The 23,289-nt window shown below is 43.1% G+C and overlaps 2 protein-coding genes across 4 annotated transcripts in view; one reads left to right on the forward strand and one right to left on the reverse strand.

The window, feature by feature from the left end:
• The window catches only part of STAT6 (signal transducer and activator of transcription 6), a 285,544-nt gene that overhangs the window by 252,140 nt on the left and 10,115 nt on the right, over positions 1-23,289 (reverse strand). The window contains exon 2 of one of the 2 annotated variants that reach the window (XM_077297710.1): positions 15,949-16,041. The exons of the other annotated variant lie outside the window; for it this stretch is intronic. Coding sequence (XP_077153825.1) covers positions 15,949-15,967 — 19 coding nt within the window. The 5' untranslated portion in view covers positions 15,968-16,041. The remainder of the gene's footprint in view (positions 1-15,948; positions 16,042-23,289) is intronic. 2 annotated transcript variants of the gene reach the window in all.
• The window catches only part of LOC143816831 (uncharacterized), a 73,485-nt gene continuing 61,658 nt past the window's right edge, over positions 11,463-23,289 (forward strand). For both annotated transcript variants that reach the window (XM_077297712.1, XM_077297713.1), the window contains exons 1-2: positions 11,463-11,576; positions 11,679-11,872. In XM_077297712.1, coding sequence (XP_077153827.1) covers positions 11,477-11,576; positions 11,679-11,872 — 294 coding nt within the window. In that variant the 5' untranslated portion in view covers positions 11,463-11,476. The remainder of the gene's footprint in view (positions 11,577-11,678; positions 11,873-23,289) is intronic.

Below are 23,289 nucleotides of genomic sequence, written 5' to 3' on the forward strand. Positions count from 1 at the left end.
GCCCAAAACAACTTTTTTACATCTCTCACTCCCTCCTCAGCCCCAAAACACAGGCTCCTATCACAAACATCTGTGCTGATGACCTCGCCTCCCACTTTAAAGGGAAAATAGAGAATATCCATCAGGAAATCTGATCCCATCCACCAAATGCTGTGACTCCCATCCCTCCCTGCATCTCCTCTGGCTCACTCTCCACATTAGACCCCATCACAGAAGAAGAAGTCTCCAGGCTCCTCTTTTCTTCTTGTCCGACTACATGCACTACCAACCCCATTCCCTCACATCTCCTCCAGTCTCTATCTCCAGTCGTCACTACTCACCTAACTACAATCTTCAATCTCGCCCTCTCCTCTGGCATTTTCCCCTCCTTCTTTAAACATTCTATCATTACTCCATTATTAAAAAATCTCTCTCAACCCATCCTGCACAAATAACTACCGACCAATCTCCAACCTGCCCTTCATCTCTAAACTCTTGGGGCACCTGGTCTACTCCCGCCTTATCCATTACCACTTCACTCACTCTCTCCTAGATCCATCACAGTCCAGTTTCCACTCCCTACATTCAACAGAAACTGCACTCATCAAAGTGACTAACAACCGTCTGACAGCAAAATGTAACGGTGACCACTCTCTGCTCATTCTTCTTGACCTCTCTGCAGCTTTCGACACTGTTGACTACCATCTCCTACTCTCTATGTTCCTCTCAATAGGCATTAAGGACACTGCTCTCTCCTGGTTCTCTTCCTATCTTTCTGACCGCTTCTTCAGTTTATCGTTCGCTGGCTCCACTTCGTCTCCTCTTTCTCTCACTATTAGGGTGCCTCAGGGCTCAGTCTTCTCTCTCTACACGGCTTCAATTGAACAGACCATCAGCAGATTTGGCTTTCAGTACCATCTTTATGCTGATGACACACAACTATACAAGTCATCCCCTGACCTTACCCTGCTGCACTACAGAACACCAGTGACTGTCTGTCCGCAGTCTCCAACATCATGTCCGCTCTCTATCTGAAATTCAACCTTTCCAAAACTGAACTTCTTCTGCTCCCGCCATCTACTAACCTCCCTAAATCTGACATCTCCCTCTCCGTGGGTGGCACCATAGTAATGCCAAGGCAGCAGGTGCGCTGTCTAGGTGTTATGTTTGACACCAATCTTTCCTTCACCTCCCATATACAATCTCTTGCCCGTTCTTGCCGCTTACACCTGATGAATAACTCTAGAATCCGCCCCTTTATCACTATGGAAACCACAAAAACCCTCACGGTTTCCCTGATCTACTCTCTCCTGGACTACTGTAATGCTGTATTAATTGGCCTCCCCTTCACTTGACTTTCCCCTCTCCAGTCCATCCTTCCATAATGCAGCAGCCACGGTCGTCTATCTGGCTACTCATTACTCTTACGTGTCTGCTCTGTGCCAGTCATTGCACTGGCTGCCCATTCATTATAGGATCCAATTCAAACTCCTTTTTCTCACCCTCAAAGCTCTCCATAGTGTGACACTCACCTACATCTCGTTATGCTCTGCAAGCGACTTTCGACTAACTACTGCATTAATCTGTACCTCCCACTCCTGGCTCCAGGACTTCTCCCATGTTGCGCCAATCCTCTGGAATGCTCTACCCCACGAAATTAGGACTGTCCATCAACTTACATAGTTTTAGGTGCTCCCTCAAAACACATTTGTTTAGAGCAGACTATAACATTCCCTAATCAAAGTCCTTCTGTGTGTGTTTGTGTATTTCCCATTCTTTCCTCCAGGAAACTCCACCGCACCCAACAGCACCACAAATACTGACTGGTGACTAGCTCATGCAGCCTTTATCTATCCCCCTCCCTAAATATGGCTGGGCCATCATTGTAAATAAGCACTTGTACTTTGCGTCTCCCCCCACCTCATTGTAGATTCTAAGCTCTCACGAACAGGGTCGTCTTACCTTGCTTTAATTATTGTATTATTTTAATCGCTGTTACTTATGACTTGTGTATGAACTGTTAAACTGTAAAGAGCTGTGGAATATGTTGGTACTATATAAATAAAGATTATTTTTATTATTATTGCCATACAGATCAGAGTGATGAGGATAATGTTCCTCCCCAGGAACCCCCGAAGACCTATGCGGATGGAAACCATGTGCACTAAAAAATGGCGACTTACCAGTGGACACACTGCAACGATTGTTTACAGCAAACTAAGCTAAAGATAAAAAAGATGTCCAGTCCTCCTGATTATCTGACACAAAAACCTGAGTTATACCGCCAATCTTTGGTTTAGACATTTAGTCTGACCAATGAGGATCGAACGCCGAAGAAAAGGACAGTTGCCTCCCCAGATGAGAACTTGCTCTCCAGAATTTAGATACAAACTGGATTCCCCAATCTAACACCACATCGGATAAAACCCCGTGAAGTTTCACGAACACCTGAGCCAGGGTCTTAGTGTTAGGAAGAGCAGATAAAGCAATGTAATGCGCCATTTTCCCAAACCTATCCACCCCATCTAAGATAACATTTTTACCAGAGGAGGAAGGAAGATCCGTAATAAAATTCATGGATAAATGTGTCCATGGGCAGTCAGGTAAGATAAATGGTAGAAGAGAACCAGGCGCATGAGTATGTGGGGTCTTCGAACGCGCACAGACATTAATGGTCCTGATGCAACCTTGGCCACCAAAAACGACAAGGAAGGAGTTCCAAGGTTGTTTTACTACCTGGATGACTAGCAAGATTCGAGTTATGATGTTCCCCTAGAACTTTGAGTCGCAGATGCAATGGTACAAATAATTTCCGTGAAGGACAAGAAGAGGCGTCCACCTGTGAATTGAATACCTCTCCCTCCAGCTCAGAACATACAGCAGAGATGACCACCCCTTCTTTTAAAATAGGGACAGAGTCATCCGAACTACCACCCCAGGGAAACTATGAGATAAAGCATTAGCTTTGACGTTCTTAATTCCAGGAAGGAAAATGACAATGAAATTAAGCCTGATAAAAAACAAAGACCATCTAGTTGTCAAAGATTAAGATGTTTAGCAGATTCGAGGTACAACAGATTTTTATGACCAGTAATGACAGTGACAGGATGGACTGCCCCCTCCAAAAAGTGACGCCAGTCCTCAAAAGCCAATTTGATGGCCAAAAGTTCTCTATTGCCTACATCATTGTTCCTATCGGCCAACGATAATTTCTTAGCGGAAAAAGCACATGGCTTCACTTACCATTGGATGACACTTGGGACAACACAGCCCCGACGCCCACCTCAGATGTATCATCCTTGACAATAAATGGTTGTGAAACATCGGGTTGAATGAGTACAGGGGTAGTGGAAAAGCACATCTTCAAGAAGAAAATGCCTGACGGGCACAGTCGGACCACCATGAGGAGTCTGTACCTTTCTTTGTCATGTCAGTGAGGGGTTTGACAATCGACGAGAAATTTCAGATAAACTTCCGATAATAGTTAGCAGACCCCAAAAAGCGTTGCAGCATTTTCCGATTTTCTGGCAGATCCCATTTCAGAACTGCACGAACCTTATCAGGATCCATCCAGAAACCTGCAACAGACACTAGGAAACCCAGCAATTGAACCTCTTGTACAGCGAATACACATTTATCTAATTTGGAGTTACAGTTTATTATCCTGAAAAACTTGTAAAATCTGCCTGTCATGTGACTTATGTGACTTGAGATCAGTCGAGCACATCAAAATATTGTCAAGATACACCACTACAAATCTACCTACAAGGTAGCGAAAAATGTCATTAACAAAGTGTTGGAAAACAGCAGAGGCATTAGTCAAACAAAGGGCATGACCAGATTTTCATAATGCCCTTCAAGAGTGTTAAAGGCCGTCTTCCGCTCATCCCCTTCTTGATCCTAATTAAATTATAATCACCCCTGAGGTGCAACTTATAGGATCATTTTGAACCAACAATCTGATTAAAATAGTTGGGAATGAATAGGAGAGGATAAGGGTCTCAGATAGTAATCCATTTCAACTCACGAAAATCAAAACTGAGATGCAGATCCCACATCTTTTTTCTTAACAAAGGAAGAACCCTGCCACTACTGGCAAAGATGAGGGTCTAAAGGTACCATTACACTTAATGATTTACCAACGATCACGACCAGCGATACGACCTGGCCGTGATCGTTGGTAAGTCGTTGTGTGGTCGCTGGAGAGCTGTCACCGGACGAAGTCCCCGGGTAACCAGGGTAAACATCGGGTTACTAAGCACAGGGCCGCGCTTAGTAACCCGATGTTTACCCTGGTTACCATTGTAAATGTAAAAAAAAAAAAAACACAAAAAAACTTACATTCCGGTGTCTGTCACGTCCCTCGCCGTCAGCTTCCCGCACTGACTGTGTCAGCGCCGGCCGTAAAGCACAGCACAGCGGTGACGTCACCGCTGTGCTTTACGGCCGGCGCTCACAGTCAGTGTGGGAAGCTGATGGCGAGGGACGTGACAGACACCGGAATGTAAGTATGTAGTGTTTTTTTTTTTTACATTTACAATGGTAACCAGGGTAAACATCGGGTTACTAAGCGCGGCCCTGCGCTTAGTAACCTGATATTTACCCTGGTTACCAGTGAAGACATCGCTGGATCGGCGTCACACACGCCGATGCAGCGATGACAGCGGGTGATCAGCGACCAAAAAAAGGTCCTGATCATTCGCAGCGACCAACGATCTCCCAGCAGGGGCCTGATCGTTGGTCGCTGTCACGCATAACGATTTTGTTAACAATATCGTTGCTACTTCACAAAAAGCAACGATATCGTTAACGAAATCGTTATGTGTGACGGTACCTTAATATATCACTTAGCAAGACACTCACAGATGTAATCTTTCATGGCCTGCCTTTCAGGGCTAGACAGATTGTATAATCAAGTCTTGGGCAATTTCACTCAAGGGCACAAGCTTATGGCGCAATCCTACACATGATAGGGATACAGTTCCTGGCACCCCTTTTCTGAGAACACATTCACAAAATCAGACAGAAAAGAGGGTATGGTTTTAGTGGAAACAGTAGAAATGATGGTACTCAGGCAATTATCTTATCAGAAATCATTCCACTTGACTTTTTCTCTGGACTGCCACTCAATAACCGGATTATGCGCAGTTCGCCGCGGAATGAGTAAAACAATAGGAGTAGGAAGACCTCCAAGATATAATAAAAAAGGAGCTCCCTGTGTAGAGCCCCTATGCGCAGGTTCACATTATGCACTACTTGCATAAAATTTCGAGAGGGGCAGAGTTACATATAGGGATGGACTTCACCAGCGTATTACAGAGAAGACCAAGGTCCCGTGCAAACCAAGCATCCACCATGTTGGCTCCTGCCCCACTATCAAAGAGGATAGATATTATCTCAGTTTTCATACCTATAACAACTTCCACAGGTAAGATAAACTTAGATACAGATTCGGAGGGGATATATACACCCAAGTTGTAATCCTCCACACAAACTGGGGTTAGAAGTTTTCTGACAGCTTTTTTTTACTTAGGTAAAGAAGGAAAGACCCCAATGGAATTCCCCTTTTGACCACAAAAAACAAACAAACCTGTTTTGCGGAGAACTGCAAGATACTGAGAGAAGTCTCCCATAACTGCATTGGGACTTCGGAGCATACAGGGAGAACTTCTTTTTTAGGGAGGACCATACAGGGCATAGTCTATCTCTAAGGAGTCTATCAATACGCATAGCCAGAGCCATGGTGGCCTCCAATGACTCAGGAGTTTTGTAAAGCACTAGTGCATCTTTTAATCTTTCAGACAGACCCTGATAAAACTGTCTCCTAAGAGCAGGATTGTTCCACCAGGTGTCAATAGCCAATCTACGGAACTCTGAGCAAAATTCCTATGCCAGCCGGTCTCCTTGCTGGAACTAAAGTAGCCTAGATTCAGCAAGGGAGACAGTCCAGATCGTCGTCGTTTATTGACACAAAAAAAACATCAACCAACCGGACAGACAGCGAGTCTCATGGGAGTGATAAGGCCAAGAACTGAGGATCTCCTTGAAGGAGAGAAATAAAAATCTCAACCCATTGCTCCTCACTCCCAGATGAACGTGGACGAAGCCTAAAATAAAGCTTGCAGGCTTCACGGAAAACAACAAATCTATCCCATCCCCCAGAAAACCCATCCGGAAGGGCCACCTTAGGCTCAGGATCAGCCTGACTGCCCATCAGTCTAATAGTCTGTTGCTGCTGCAAGACCCTATATTGCAGGTCAGACACTTCCAGCGACAGGCCCTGCAATTGTTTTTAAAGAATTGCAACGGGATCCATAACAAGATCTAAAAATGTGGGGCTGGTGAAAATGTCACAATGGATGGTCTGAAGTAAGGGAGAGGAGTGTAAAACTGTCCCTTGGACCGGGACCCTAACTATCCCTGTCCCAGAGTTTGCAGAAGAACCTATAGGTTTGTGGCAAGTCCTGACGTTTAGGTTTTTTTTCAATATTTTTTGCTATCAAAACACCAAGATACATGGAAATTAGATGAAAATAATCAAACAGCTTTTTAGTTGCAGACCTGTGTTATTTATTTATCTATCTATCTATCTATCTATCTATATCTATTGTCTCTCTATCATCTATCTATTGTGTATCTATCTATCTATCCCATATCTATCTATCCATTCATCTATTATCCATCATCTATCTATTATCTATCTATCTATTATCTATTACCTATGTATTATCTATTACCTATCTATTATCTATTACCTATCTATTTATCATCTATCTATCTATCTATCTATCTATCTATCTATCTATTACTTATCTATCTATCTATCTATCTATCTATCTATCTATCTATCTAGTGTAACAGTGCTGCATATATCTAGATAGATGCAATTCATCTTCTTAGTACAACCATAACAAGTAAAAATTGTAATTAACACTAAGATATTGCCCAATAATACACAACACAACATCTTTTTTTAGGTGGCCTGCTCCAAAACCCGCCTGAAATAGCCCCCCCAAAAAAACGCTCCCTTGAATGAACATATACATTTCTATGTAAAAATGACTTGCTGTTCATATGTTCAGGCATGTGAGGGTGTTTTAACCGTTTTAAATTTCCAAAGCTATTAAAAGACGTAATCTGACCATTCTTCTGGAGTCTCCCGCTCTGAAGAAGCTCTGCTGTTTACAAGCCAATGGGAAGGTGTACTAGAGTTTGTACTTGAAAATCTACTCACGTTTTTTTCATTATTTAATAGAGTTAACAATTTGTGAGGAAAATTCCAGACCAAAAGACGATCCCCAAAAAATGCTGTAAAAATGCACTAAAAAACTACAGGGAGTCAAAAACGTTGAAAAAGCCCTCAGTAAATGACCAAAAAAGCTAAAAAAGACCTTTCAGAAAAAAACACCAGCATTTCCTGAAGTATTTGTGGGTTTGTCCACCTAAAACACATGTGTACACATACTCTAAGGTTACGTACCCGCGATCAGGAATAGCAGCGTTTTGGACGCTGCACATCTGCACTGCTTCCAGAACGCTGTGTTCTCCATTACAAGCACAGTGGATGGGATTTATAGAAGTCCCATGCCCACTGTGCTTCTATTTAACACTACATAAATTCACCCGCAGTGCGGGTTTACAAGCCGCAGCATATCAATTAGCTATCATTTGTCTTCACGGCGTAGTCTCACCCATAGCCATTCACTATATGCGGTAAATCCGCATGGGTCACTGAGCTCCACGTGCAGGGGACAGCGATGTGAGCCGTCTTCAACACCGGGGAACAGTGTGAACACTGCTGCTCTTTTCCTAGAAATGCTTATGTTCATTCTTTTCAGTGGTTCTGAGTTCTTTTTTTCAGGTGGGTTTTTGGAGTTGACCGACCTGAAAAAACCATTTTGTGCACGTAGCCTAAAAGTGACACACTTTCTGTTTTTTCGATGCAGTTTTGAAATCCAATTGAAAGAGAGGATTCAAAAGAAGTTTCCTTCTTTTCCTTATAGGGGTCTATATTTATGAGGCATTTCTGGTTTTGTCTTCAAACACTTCATCTAAAAACCTGAAGTTGGAAACACACTCTAAACAGTGTCTGATCCTAGCTTTTGAACATCTGATGCTGATTTTGATGACAACATAAGGTGTAATTTCTTGTAGCTTATTCTCTTTTTTAAGACAAGTTTGAGTCATACGAACTGAAAAAATGAGAACAAGTCTGGTATGATTTTTTAAATTTCTATTGCAAAATTCTCGCAATAAAAGAATAAGTGAAAAGCCTTCCCAGATCCGACTCAGCCTTGTATAATGTGTATTTATTCTGGAACACTGCCTTTTCTTCTGATCACTACAACCTTACTGCGTAGGTATGCCACTGCATTGTGTGGCCGTCTGTTTCTTTGAATCAATTCGATGTGAATCGAATTCTAGTTGAATTTATGATATTCTCAGGAATTTGCACAACTTTTTATTTGATTTGCTTGAATTGACAAAAAAATGCCTGCTGCCTCTTTACACATTGCAAAAGATTGCATGAATCAGAGAAGGCTCACATGACCTCGGGTGTGATGGCACAGGCTTCACAATAATGCCATGCAGTTATCACCTAAAATAGCATAATCAGGAGATTAGAGCCTATATAAAAGCTTAATCAGGGAATGCAGCAGCTATTTAGGTGATTTTAGGATAGTGAAAGGATGTCAGAACTCACATCTCAGCAATAGAGATAGGAAAAAAAGCCCTAACACATTGAGAAAATACTCCAGACAGTAATGTGTTGTACAACTGCAGCAGTGAAGATGTTGAGTGTGCTAATCTGTGAATTAAGGCTCGTTCAGAGGAGCGTGTTATACGGACGTGTGCTGTTCAAGTGCAGCCAGGGTCACATTAGTGTATAGCTTCCAATGCGGGAACATTGGATGTGATATGCTAATGACACTCGGCTCAAACTCTGCCGCGAGCGCGAGCCAAGTGTCAATGTTCTGTGCTCCAAACCTCTCATATGCCAGAATCGGATCACAGGTGAGGAGATGGAGAGATTAATCTTTCCATGTTCTCCGTGGCCTGTCTCGGCGTATATCGGACTGCACTCAGATGACATGCACTCGTTGTTTTACACGTACCCATTGAATTGAATTTGTGCACGCCGTGCGAGATATGTTGCCATTCGCAGCATGCTGCAATTTTTTTCTAATGTCGGATTGGCACATGAGATAAAATTTGTAGACCTGCTCAGCCTCACTAAATAATACTGGTCAAAGTGCAATGCAAAATTTTCTCACATTGTACTTCTCCATATTACACGTCAGTGTGAGCAATTGTAGAGCTGGCTTCACTCAAGCATTTCCAACTAGAAAACGCAGACAATTTTTTTCTCACTTTCCATACATGTGCAATCCATGTGAGATCCATATTTTTACAGCAGCAGTCAATATTTTACAAGTCCAGTTACAGTTTCCTATGTTTAAGAATTTCAATGTATCTGTAAAAACGTAGATACTGTACGGATGTGAAAAATACACTCATGTGAACAACCGTACTGAATAATATTGATCCTAGTGCTGTCCGTTTTTTCATGCTCATGTGAACCTACCATTGCTCTGAGAGAAGCAGGAACAAACTTAGTATGATTGATCGGAGATATGCTGTAGCTGAGATTTGTCCTACACTGCATTTGAATTACAATTACACCATTTTTTTTCTTAATTTTTATTGCAGTAGAAAGCAGAAGCATGGCAGCACAATATTTATATATAATAAAACCTGAAATCAGTGTGAATCATTTCTTGTGCAATCGTTTTTGTCAAGGTGGAAATTGTTGTTTTTTAATTGTAAAAAAAATTCCCTAAAATCCAGACATTTTACAACCACGGTCTTCCCTCACAAAGTGTGTGTTGTAAAGAACTTTAACATCTTTAGGCAGCAGAGTGACTCAGTGGTTAACAATTTATCTCTACAGTGCTTAGGTTCTGGGATCAAATATCACCAAGGACAATATCTGCAAGTAATTTGTTCTTCCTCTGTTTTTCCTACCTTACTCCAAAAGTCATACTGATAAACAAATAGATTGTGAGCCCCAATGGGGACAGTGATAATGATGTCTGTAAAGTGTTGTGGAAATTAATAGTACTATATAGGTAAATAAATCTGTACACCGTGTGCTGGTGCTGGCTTTTGTCCATGTACGTACTTAGCATTTGAGAAAAAAAAAAAATATATATATATTATATATTTAAAATGTAGACATTTAACTGTGCATGTGTGTTGTTGCACATCTATTTTACTACTCAAATTTGGCACAATGCTACACCTATGGCCGGCGTCACACTTACCGTATAAAAAAATCGGTCCGATTGTGACGGCCGAAAATCACACAAATGTTCCCGAACAGTGATCCGTATGTCATCTGTGTGCAATGCGAGGATGTGATTTCCTCGCACCTAGTAACAGTGTGACATCTGTATGGCATCCGTATGCAATGCGATTTTAACATGAGCTTTTACATATAGCAGTTCTCTCTATGAAAAAGCTCATGTTAAAATCGCATTGCATACGGATGCCATATGGATGTCACATTGATGGTCCGTGCGGTGTGCAAGTTTTTCTCGCACCCATAGACTTGCATTAGCTAGTCTCGGCCGAGATACGCTGACAATCCTGCGATTTCACTCGGATCCTGAATACGGCCAAGAAAACAACGGATGATAGGATCTGCCCCATAGATTAACATTGGTCCGAGTGCTATGCAATTTTTTATTGCATAGCACTTGTCCATATTACGGTCTAGTGTGACTCCGGCCTATGCCGCAGCCTGCTGTGACATTTTTCTCTCTGTGTAACATTCATTGATTCCTATAAACCCCATTTTTTTTATTTAGTGTGAATCCAGCAAAATGGCGGTCAGCAAGAATGGTTTTAGAAAAATCATACCTAGCCCCTTACCTGTCCTTGACACTTCAGCTCCCCACCTGTACCCCCTTGCTTTATAGGCCACCATTTCACTCTGATCTCTTTTTCCCTTTTCACTGGTGCCTCTGGCACTGGCAAAACCTTGGGACACATTCTGGTATTATGTTATGCGCCACCCCATGAGACTGTGCATTACCAATATTACTATGCTAAAGGTGCATTTACACTGTGTGATTATCGGGAAGAAGTGTTCCTAGAAATGCTTGTTTTCCAATAACCTGGCAAAGTAAACAGACTGACGAACACCTAACGAACAAGTAAACACACAATCATCTGGTGAAAGTATCTTTTGGCTTCATTAAAAAATCATTGCTCTCAGCTGCAGTTCGTTCTGCTTAATCGAGAACCCCGTGCAGCTGAGAACAATGACACCCCATGTGCTCAGAACAATCTTGTCGTGATCCAGGTCAGCTTTTACTGCAGGCTATCTCTTTCCTGACCTGGTCATGCGCAGGTTAACCTTTCCTGCCTCTCTCTGGTGTATGGGTGGCTATTTACCTGCTCTGTTACTTGCAGCTGATGTCAGTGATAGCTCATGTCTTCAGCTAGAGCAGCTGACCTAGCGCACCCTGAGTGGGTCCTTTGCTACCTGTCTGCCCACGTTCATATTTGCCTCGTTCCTGACCTCTGTCTTGGTGCGTCCTGTGTGTCTGTTCCCCGCTGTGTATGACCTGGCTTGATTTCTGACCTGCCCTTCTGTCTTGCATTCCTGTTTTGGATTGTCCCATCTGGCTCAGATCCTTGGAGTGTTTCTGGCTGTGTTTTCATCTCGTCCTCTTGGTACCACGCTCCCGACTGGCTTCTGACCCCTGGCTTAGTTCAGACCTTGCTTCTGTCTTCACCTCTGATACTGCGTTCCCGGCTGTTGCTGATTTGGCTTGTCCGACCTCCCTACTGCTCCCTAGTGGAGCTCTTCAGATCTTCGCTTCAGGTGAGCTCCTGTTACCTCCCTTCCACTCCCCCTGGTGGTTGTTCCCGTATTGCAGGACAAATCTAATGATACATTGGTGGTAACAAGTTGTTTGTACATTTATGTCTCAAGAAAACATTGAGACCCCAGCACAGGATGTTCCCAGAAATGTGTTTAGCCCATAGGGATTTAGTGTCTCACTCGTTTGGCTAAAGTGAAAACTCAATTATGAAATAGAAAGAGAAAGCGAGATTCTGAAGGTTCATTTCTTCTATATACTATTTACAGCTGTTGTTTTAGAAGTTGTGAAGGGATCTGATATTTATCAAAAAGCAGAACATGCAATCAAGTAACTTCACTAGTCTGTTACTGGTTACTTTCCATATTCTATCCACCAACGCACTAAGGCTAGGTTCACATTAGTGTTTCAGTGCGCCGCATATCATCTGTATGCGCAAACGCACGCCAAAACGCATGCCTCTTCATCATCTTACGCATGATTAGAAAATCCCGCTGCATGTGCATGCATTTAAATGTGTTTTGGCATGCGTTTGCGGTTTTTATGCACATGGTGGAGTTGATTACATCATTTCCTGGACATGTGCAGTCTAAAGTACGCATGTGTATAGAACGCATGCGTACGCATGTCCTTGCGTACCAATGCATTCCCATAGACAGTAATGCTTTTTTTGACGCACTCATCCTCAATCTTCCGCGTGTGCATTATTGCGCAATATTTGACGCCTCAAAAAATGCAACATGTTGCGTTCGCCGCACACCGCAAAATGATGCATGCATCCGCATGCGAACACATGCAAATGCATGTCTCTGCGTACACCATGTTAAAGATATGTACGCATGACGCATGTGAATGTATGCGGATCATACGCTGCGCACAGAAACGCTATTGTGAACCCGGCCTAAGTGGGATTCTTTTTGCCAATGCAGCAAAACTGGAATTTAAGCAGTTCCCTCATTGTCTAATTATTCATTCCTTTGTTATTCCCATCAAAACAACAGAAACTGATAGATGCCATTCAAGTTAATGGGGCCTAGTGGTTACTGGCGGTATCCATCAGAAAATGGAGTGCCACAATGTCTCCAACCAACAGTTGGAATGAAAGACAGCAAACTGGTCTGAAAATTTTTTCTTCTTTCAGCGCTTTTTCAGTGTTTTTCACCTACTGACTTGAATGGGTGGTGAGAAAACGCTGCAAAAACGCACCAAAAATACAGGTAACATTTTTTACAGCGTTTTTGCTGCAGAAAAGTCAAGGACAGCAGGATGTGACCTCCCAGTCTGTTACTGCTACATCTAGATGACAGGCTGGATGGTTGCATGATGCGACAATACAGCCTGTTATCCAACAGAGAGACTGAGCAGTGTGTGCTACCACTGCTCAGTGTCTCGTGATGAATTCCTATAACTTGTCTTACATCACCGCGAGCGTGAAAAGGTTCTCACGCTCGCGTTGCTGTCAGAAAGGTCCTGGTAGTTCACAGCCAATGAACTCACTTCACCTATCTGACGTCAGCTTGAGTGCAAAGGGCGGACGTCAGATGAAGGTTAACCTTTCTGACCTCGGATGGGATAGTATGTCCAAGGTCAGATACCCCGCTTTGATGCAGGGCTCCGGCGGTGAGCCCGCATCAAAGCCGGGACATGTCAGCTGTTTTGGACAGCTGACATGTGCCCGCAATAGCGGCGGGTGAATCGCGATTCACCCGCCGCTATTAACTAGTTAAATGCCGCTGTCAAACGCAGACAGCAGCATTTAACCGGCGCTTCCGGCCGGGAGGCTGGAAATGAGCGCATCGCCAACCCCTGTCACATGATCGGGGGTCAGTGATGCTTCTGCAGTGTAACCATAGAGGTCCTTGAGACCTCTATGGTTACTGATCCCCGGTAGCTGTGAGCGCCACCCTGTGGTCGGCGCTCACAGCACACCTGCATTTCTGCTGCATAGCAGCGATCTGATGATCGCTGCTATGTAGCAGAGCCGATCGCGTTGTGCCTGCTTCTAGCCTCCCATGGAGGCTATTGAAGCATGGCAAAATTAAAAAAAAAGTATAAAAAAAATTATAAAAAAATGTAAAAGTTTAAATCACCCCCCTTTCGCCCCATTCAAAATAAATCAATTAAAAAAAAATCAAACCTACACATATTTGGTATCGCCGCGTTCAGAATCGCCCGATCTATCAATAAAAAAAAGGATTAACCTGATTGCTAAACGGCGTAGCGAGAAAAAAAAATTGAAACGCCAAAACTACGTTTTTTTTGGTCGCTGCGACATTGCATTAAAATGCAATAACGGGTGATCAAAAGAACGTATCTGCACCAAAATGGTATCATTAAAAACATCAGCTCGGCACGCAAAAAATAAGCCCTCAACTGACCCCAGATCATTTTTTTTTTTTTTTAGCAAAGTTTGGAATTTTTTTCACCACTTAGATAAAAAATAACCTAGACATGTTAGGTGTCTATGATTAGCATTTAGTTAACCTAGCAAAAAAACAAAGCAAAAAACAAGTGTGGGATTGCACTTTTTTTGCAATTTTTTTCCTGATTTCTAGTACACGACATGGTAAAACCAATGATGTCTTTTAAAAGTACAACTCGTCCCGCAAAAAATAAGCCCTCACATGGTCATATTAACGGAAAAATAAAAAAGTTATGGCTCTGGGAAGGAGGGGAGCGAAAAACGAACACGGAAAAATGGAAAATCCCAAGGTCATGAAGGGGTTAAGGAGTTCCCCATCATGCAACCATGCAGCCTGCCATCTAGATGTAGCAGAGCTAGACCTGTCGTGGGACAAATTGATTATAATCTTCTCAGCGGACAGATGAAGGATATTGTTTATTATTTTAATTCTTTTGAAGGAGACAATGGCGTCACTGGAATGGGCAATGCAGTAAGTATGGTTTAATTATTTAAGATTTATTAAAAGAGTCTGTCATTTTTTTCAATTAAAGGACTTTATTCTGGGTGTGTGTGCTTTTATACAATATGACTATGAGGTTAGTAATGGGGGTGTCTTATAGACACCTCTCCATTACTAACCTCTAGGCTTGATGTCACTTGACAATACAAAGGTGACATCAACCCCACAAATATGAACCCCACTTGCCACCACATCAAAGCAAGTGGGAAGAGCAAAGCTAAGTGCCAGAATTGACGCATCTAATAGATGTGCCTTTTCTGGGGTGGCTGTGAGCTGATGTTTTTAGCCTGGAGGGAAAAATCCATGGCCCCTTCCTCGGCTATTAATATCAGCCCTCAGCTGTCTGCCTAGCATTTGCTGGTTATTAATTATAATGGGACTCTACTTCATTTTTTTAGGGGGGTGCACATTTTAATAGCTAGTAAAGGTTAGGTATACAGATATGAGCTGATATAGATAGCCTGGGAAGTTCCATAGGTATTACCTCCTTCCCAGGCTATAAACATCTGCCCCCAGCCAGCAGCTTTCCCTCTGCTGGTTTGGAAAATTACGTGGGAGCCCACACAATTTTTTCAGACAAATAATCTTTTATTCATTAAATACATGTACAGTAAGCTGCACACACACTGTACTTATTATATATGTCACTGACATCTATATATCTACCTATTCTATGTGTATATACTGTGTAATCCATCCAATCTATCCTGTAGGGTCCTGCTGTGATTTTATCATACACGGCAGATGAATTGTTGGCTTTTCATCTATCTATCTATCTATCTATCTACGCTGCGATTTTTTTCCAGTCCTATCGTGATCTACAGGTATGGTTCTACATGAAGTAGTTTTTTTTCCTCTGGGGGCACTAAACTTTATTAGCATGCACAAAGAGACAAAAGAAAGCCCCAAACACATGAAAAAAATGCAACAAAAAACGCATAAAAATGTGTTTTTGCCGCAGCTTCTTTCCTGCCAAGAAATCAGGTTTTGCTGCCAAAAAAAAAGCAGCAGAAAAAAATGCAACAAAAACACCCAGTGTGAACTTAGCCTAAGAGTCAGGTCACCAGGTTTCTTTTAAAAATGGCTCCATGCTCTTGATCAGTTTTGTTTCTCTTCTACATTACTGGCTAGGATAGTAAATGACTAGTTCACACCTGGCAGAAATGTCTTCATGCAAGTGTAGCTCCAATCTGCATTATATCCTTCCTATCTCTGCGCCTACCTGCTTGACTGACGTGTCTTCTGTACTGCGGAAGAGAGAGTTGCACGGTAGAAAAGTCAATTGAGCACATGTGGGTGGTGTTAAGTAAAGACTAATTAAGAGAGCCAGTGCATTGGTAATGAATAGCCCACCCTCAGTGCCCTTACAACTTTATTTCCATAAAAATGTAAAGAAAAATTTCTTATAGATGGAATTACCTTTTGTGCTTTTCCATAAATAATATCCCACCCAGGAAAGTAATTACGGTACTTTGTTGACATTTATCCCCTTCAATGCACAAAGCTAAAAGCAATATCCCATTTGAGAAGTAAAACAGATATTTTTTTCCAGGCATTATTATGATTTGTAACTAGCATCATTTTATAATTAACAATAAGGACAGTGACAGATGGCCGTAGATTCACTCATCAGAGAGAATCGAGTCAATCAAGCTAATCACACCCTGATCAGACTTTGATAAGAGATGATCAGTGTGATCATAGTGTGATCCAATGTTAGAAACTTGATTCCAGCTCACCCAGTTGCTCTATGCGCAACCACCTGGGGCTCAGATACCGACCTCGCCCTGGCCTCACATCAAGGAAAATAGAAAAAATTGGAGTCCGGCTCAACAGGACAGGATTTTCCTTTTCTATTTCAAAAGAAATTATAGTGCATACAAAAGAAAAATGTACATGGTGGTCGACATGACCCAGTCAACGGAAATGGAATTTCTCTATTTTCTCCCTTCTGTCACTCTGTGGAAATTAGACCACACTCAGGTGACATCTGAATGCAGTCTGATGGTTTCCACGGACTCATTGACTTGCATGGCCAGGTGCAATCCGAATATTGGATCCAACTTAGATATGCAACAATTTTTTGTCCTTGGACAGACTGATGAAAAAAATCAGACATCTGATGGCCCCATAGGCTAAAATTGCGCTGAGTGCAATCCGATGTTTAGTCGGATCACACTCGGAGTCAAAATACGCTAGTCTGCACGAGCCCTAAGTGTTATCAATATGTTCACAACTTAGGAAAATATAAAGTTTCTAACCAGTTCCCATTAAACGTAATAATAATAATATACACTGCTCAAAAAAATAAAGGTAACACTTAAACAACAGAATATAACTCCAAGTATATCAAACTTATGTGATATCAAACTGTCCACTTAGGAAGCAACACTGTTTGACAATCAATTTCACATGCTGTTGTGCAAATGGAATAGACAACAGATGGAAATTATTGGCAATTATCAAGACACACTCAAAAAGAAGTGGTTCTGCAGGTGGGGACCACAGACCACATCTCAGTACCAATGCTTTCTGGCTGATGTTTTGGTCACTTTTGAATGTTGGTTGTGCTTTCACACTCGTGGTAGCATGAGACGGACTCTACAACCCACACAAGTGGCTCAGGTAGTGCAGCTCATCCAGGATGGCACATCAATGCGAGCTGTGGCAAGAAGGTTTGCTGTGTCTGTCAGCGTAGTGTCCAGAGGCTGGAGGCACTACCAGGAGACAGGCCAGTACACCAGGAGACGTGGAGGGGGCTGTAGGAGGACAACAACCCAGCAGAAGGACTGCTACCCCAGCCTTTGTGCAAGGAGGAACAGGAGGAGCACTGCCAGAGCCCTGCAAAATGACCACCAGCAGGCCACAAATGTGCATGTGTCTGCACAAACGGTTAGAAATTGACTCCATGAGGATGGTCTGAGTGCCCGACGTCCACAGATGGGGGTTGTGCTCACAGCCCAACACCGTGCAGGACGCTTGGCTTTTGCGACAGAACACCAGGATTGGCAAATTCGCCACTGGCGCCCTGTGCTCTTCACAGATGAAAGCAGGTTCACACTGAGCACATGTGACAGATGTGAGTCTGGAGATGCTGTGGAGAGCGATCTGCTGCCTGCAACATCCTTCAGAATGACCGGTTTGGCAGTGGGTCAGTAATGGTGTGGGGTGGCATTTCTTTGGAGGGGCGCACAGCCCTCCATATGCTCGCCAGTGGTAGCCTGACTGCCATTAGGTACCGAGATGAGATCCTCAGACCCCTTGTGAGACCATATGCTGGTGTGGTTGGCCCTGGGTTCCTCTTAATGCGGGACAAAGCCAGACCTCATGTGGCTGGAGTGTGTCAACAGTTCCTGCAAGATGAAGGCATTGAAGCTATGGACGGGCACACCAGTTCCCCAGACCTGAATCCGATTGAACACATCTGGGACATCATGTCTCGCACCATCCACCAACGTCACGTTGCACCACAGACTGTCCAGGAGTTGGCGGATGCTTTAGTCCAGGTCTTGGTGGAGATCCCTCAGGAGACCATCTGCCGCCTCATCAGGAGCATGCCCAGGCATTGTAGGGAGGTCATATAGGCACGTGGAGGTCACACACACTACTGAGTATCATTTCCTTGTCTTGAGGCATTTCCACTGAAGTTGGATCAGCCTGTAACTTAATTTTCCAGACCTCCGTGGGATATTAGTTGTGATTTACGTTGATAATTTTTAGGTTTTATTGTTCTCAACACATTCCACTATGTAATGAATAAAGATTTACAACTGGAATATTTCATTCAGTTATATCTAGGATGTGGGATTTTAGTGTTCCCTTTATTTTTTTTGAGCTGTGTACTAATCTATAGCATCTATAATAACAGCGATAATTTACCAAGGGGCAGCTCTTTACAGTTTTAAGCATACGACTGGAATACCGTTTGTGTCATATTAAAAACCATAGAAAGGTAGGATTCTTATCATTTTTGCATTCATATTGACTTCTGCCATAAATCGCTTGGGCATAAGTCACAACTTTTTTGCACATTGTGGAGTTGCACAAATATTTGGTGGTTTTTGCTGTTTTCAATCCAGTTTCACACAGCTCTACCACAATGGATGGAGCCGGGGTAGGACATGAGGGGTGCCTTATGCCCAAAATCCTTCTCCAGTTCCTGACTGGAGTAAGATTTGTGGAGAGGTGCATGGAGACACACGCAACTTTTCATATGCGCCTGATTCATTAAGAGATGGTGCTTTTTAGGAGATGGAATGAAAAAAAAATAAATTCTGGATTTTTTTTTAAACACTTCATTATTCATTTTACAATATGGTAATGGAAATGCCAAATTTGTATAGTTTTTTTTAAAATACTTTTATAGAAAATGCTCTGTTATAATTTTTTGCTTTGTCACTTTTTTAAAACACTTAAATGTATTTTTTCTCTTTACAATATTTATTAGATTTCTCCAATGGAACATGAACATGAATCCTTTGATTGCAAAGTTAAAAAACACATTATATCATCCTGCCATTGTTATGCTGAAAGAAAGTCTATTAACCTCTACTAGATGTTACTATACTGCAGACATGGACACCTCTGTCAGACCTACAATTGCCAAATTAACCCATTGGCACCCCGCTGTTCTAGCAGGAGCATGGTGGGGTACATCAGTCAGGATCCTCCAGCTGTTCCCACCACTACAGAGGCAGTAGGTGCATTCAGCATGACATATACAGCACATTGTGATGGAGCACAAGCTGACGTGCTTAGATCGTCATTCTAGTAAATGGGTGTTTTCTGGAATGAAAGTGCATCCTTAAACCTACAGCTGCAGTGTGGTTTGGGATTTCAGCCCTATGGTAGTGACTGCAGTATGGCACACCATGGAGCACTATGACTGAGTAGGTGTCACTATTGCATAACACTGTATGTGATATGTCACTGTGTAGCAGCACGGTGGCGCAGTGGATAGCACAGCAGCCTTGCCGCGCTGGAGTCCTGGGTTCTAATCCCACCTTGGACAACATCTGCAAAGAGTTTGTATGTTCTCTCCATGTTTGCGTGGGTTTCATCCCACATTCCAAAGACATACTGATAGGGAATTTAGATTGTGAGCCCCATCGGGGACAGTGATGATAATGTGTGCAAACCGTAAAGTGCTGCATAATATGTTAGCGCTATATAAAAATAAAGATTATTATTAGCAAGGATTAGAGAAAAAAATCACAATTCAGTGGAATTTCTTAAAGGGAACCTGTCACCCCCAAAATCGAAGGTGAGGTAAGCCCACCGGGGTTTATCTAGACCATTCTGTAATGCTGTAGATAAGCCCCCGATGTATCCTGAAAGAGGAGAAAAAGAGGTTAGATTATACTCACCCAGGGATCGGTCCCACTGCGGTCCGATGGGTGTCGCGGTCCGGTGCCTCCTATCTTCATAGGACGCTCCAGCGCAGGCGAACTTTGTCTACCCTGTTGAGGGCAGAGCAAAGTACTGCAGTGCCAGGTGCCGGGAAAGGTCAGGGAGGCCCAGCTCCTGCGCACTGCAGTAATTTGCTCTGCCCTCAACAGGGAGATAAAGTACACCTGTGCCGGAGCCACGGCGTGAAGACAAGAAGAGGACGTCATCCTATGAGGACGGGAGGCCTCGGACCGCGACACCTATCGGATCGGACCGCCCCTGGGTGAGTATAATCTAACCCCTTTTTCTCATCTTCTGGGATACATCGGGGGCTTATCTACAGCATTACAGAATGCTGTAGATAAGCCCCTGATGCTGGTGGGCTTAGGTCACCTTCGATTTTGGGGGTGAGAGGTTCCCTTTAATATTGGTAAGGTGTGACTAATTTATTGGCACTGTAATGTGTGAACTATCTGTCATCCTTTGGTTTTTCTGTCCGGTATGATTGAACCATGAAACACTGAATGGCTAAGAGACCCTGATTCCAACGATGTATCACTTAGTTTACTGGTTGCAGCAGTAGGGACATAAAGTTCTTATGTCACGAGTGTGTCTCGCCAACCTGGGACATCTGAGAGTAGAAGACGTATTGTGAATTGCAGATCTCCCATTTAGCCTGTGTGTTTGGATCCCATAGAAAATTAATTTGGTTTCCTTTGGTGATGAAGAGGTTAATAATCCTTTCTATGGTGGTCAGAAACAAGCAGCTCCATTTCAGCTGCTTCTGATCTGGTCATTAACTCTTCCTATAAAACCTGGCCAGACCCTCTGTCCTGCCAGTGAAAGCTTTGCTTCCTTTCTTTTATGAGACGCTGTATGAATAGCAGTTCATAGTTACTATTGGAGATTTGTCTTCCTGTGCTTTGTGCTAAAGCTAAGTGTAATATATAGGACCCATTATACTGTACGGAACAATATATGGGACCCATTATACTGTATGGAACAATATATGGAGCCCATTATACTGTATGGAACAATATATGGGGCCCATTATACTGTATGGAACAATATATGGGGCTCATTATACTGTATGGTGCAGTATATGGGGCCCATTATAGTGAATGTATGACTTTGGGCTGTGCATTACACTACATAGATGACTAAGGGCTGTGCATTATACTATATTGAGAAATATGGGCTGTGCATTATAATATATGAAGGACTAAGGACCGTGCATTATATTATATGAAGGATATGGGCGGTGTATTATACTAATATGGAGGACTATTGGCTGTGCATTATATATGGAGGTGCTTTATACTATATGGAGGAATATGGAGGACTATGTGGGCTTCATTATATCATATGGAGGGCTATGGACTGTGCATTACATATGGAGGGCTATGGACTGTGCATTATATATGGAGAATTATGGGCTGTGCATTATACTATATGGAGGACTATGGGATGCATTATTTTATATGTATGGTACTGTAGAATGTACAATAGATATCACTCATGTAATGTAAGAAGTGAAATCTGGCATTGTACTATACCTATATTTCTCTGCTGTATCTGTGCGTCATGAATTGTGGTATGTGTTAAAGGGGGGGCCCACTGAGACTGTCACCCGGGACCCACGAAAACCTGGAGCCGCCCTGTTCACTGGTTTAATGCAAACAGAAGAAAGTTTGAAAATTTTGCTAATAAGCCTAATTTGCAATGGGGCTTGAATGGCTTTAATTGCAACTTTATATGGCAATTTTATGTTTATGCTGTTTACCTCTATTTATGGACCTTTAGCAGTATTGTGCACCCCATCACTGACCTCAAATGACCATGTTCAGTGATTAAAATGGGCAAATATAGACTAAAATGTGTAATGGCTGTTTTGACCCATTACGATCGTTCATAAAGTTGTTGATCAACCAGAAAGATACTTTAAAGGTAATCTGTCACAATGTTTTTGTTAGAATTTAGAATTCTAGGAATTTAGGACCTGAGAATGACGTCCGCGGCTTGTGATTGGTCGCGTGGCGGTCACATGGGCCGTCGCGACCAATCACAAGCCGTGACGTCACGGAAGGCCCTGGACGCGCTCATTTTAACCAAAGCAGGCCGCCGGTTCCCTCAGTAAGTTGCAGGGGCCGCCGGACAGGTGAGTATATCAATATTTTTTATTTTAATTCTTTATTTTACACTTAAATATGGATCCCAGGGCCTGAAGGAGAGTTTCCTCTCCTTCAGACCCTGGGAACCATAGTATCCCATTGCAGTGCATTGGGTTTCAGGTTTCGGCCGACCCTGACTTTTTTATAGGATCGGCCGATTTCACTCGACCCGACTTTTGAGAAAGTCGGGTTTCGGGAAACCCGACCCGATCCTATAAAAGTTAAGGTCGCTCAACCCTACCCAGCACTGAACCTGAGCAACTGCTTGTTTGAAAAAATATGTCTGAATAGGAGCTTACACACTGCGCCACACTTCACAGTTTTTGCCTTAGTTTGTTGCTATTTTGCCTCACAATTGTTCCAAAAAGGAAGAATAAATAAGACCCCATAAATAAAGCCCCAAGGTACCGTCACACTCAGCGACGCTGCAGCGATATAGACAACGAGCCGATCGCTGCAGCGTCGCTGTTTAGGTCGCTGGGGAGCTGTCACACAGACAGCTCTCTCCAGTGACCAACAATCAGGGGAATGACTTCGGCATCGTTGAAACTGTCTTCAATGATGCCGAAGTCCCCCTGCAGCACCCGGGTAACCAGGGTAAACATCGGGTTACTAAGTGCAGGGCCGCGCTTAGTAACCCGATATTTACCCTGGTTACCATTGTAAAAGTAAAAAAAAAATACTACATACTCACATTCTGATGTCTGTCACGTCCCCCGCCGGCGGCTTCCCTGCACTGAATGTGTCAGCGCTGGCACCCGGCAGTAACAGCGGTGACGTCACTGCTGTGCTCTGCTTTACGGCCGGCACTGACAGTCAGTGCAGGGAAGCTCTCCGCAGCAGCGCGTGCATTTAGCAGCGCTCCTGCCGAAAGCAGTTTAACGCTGTGGACGCCGGGGGGACGTGACAGACATCAGAAGGTGAGTATGTACTGTT

Source organism: Ranitomeya variabilis, chromosome 3, assembly GCF_051348905.1.
Source record: "Ranitomeya variabilis isolate aRanVar5 chromosome 3, aRanVar5.hap1, whole genome shotgun sequence".
Taxonomy (NCBI): domain Eukaryota; kingdom Metazoa; phylum Chordata; class Amphibia; order Anura; family Dendrobatidae; genus Ranitomeya; species Ranitomeya variabilis.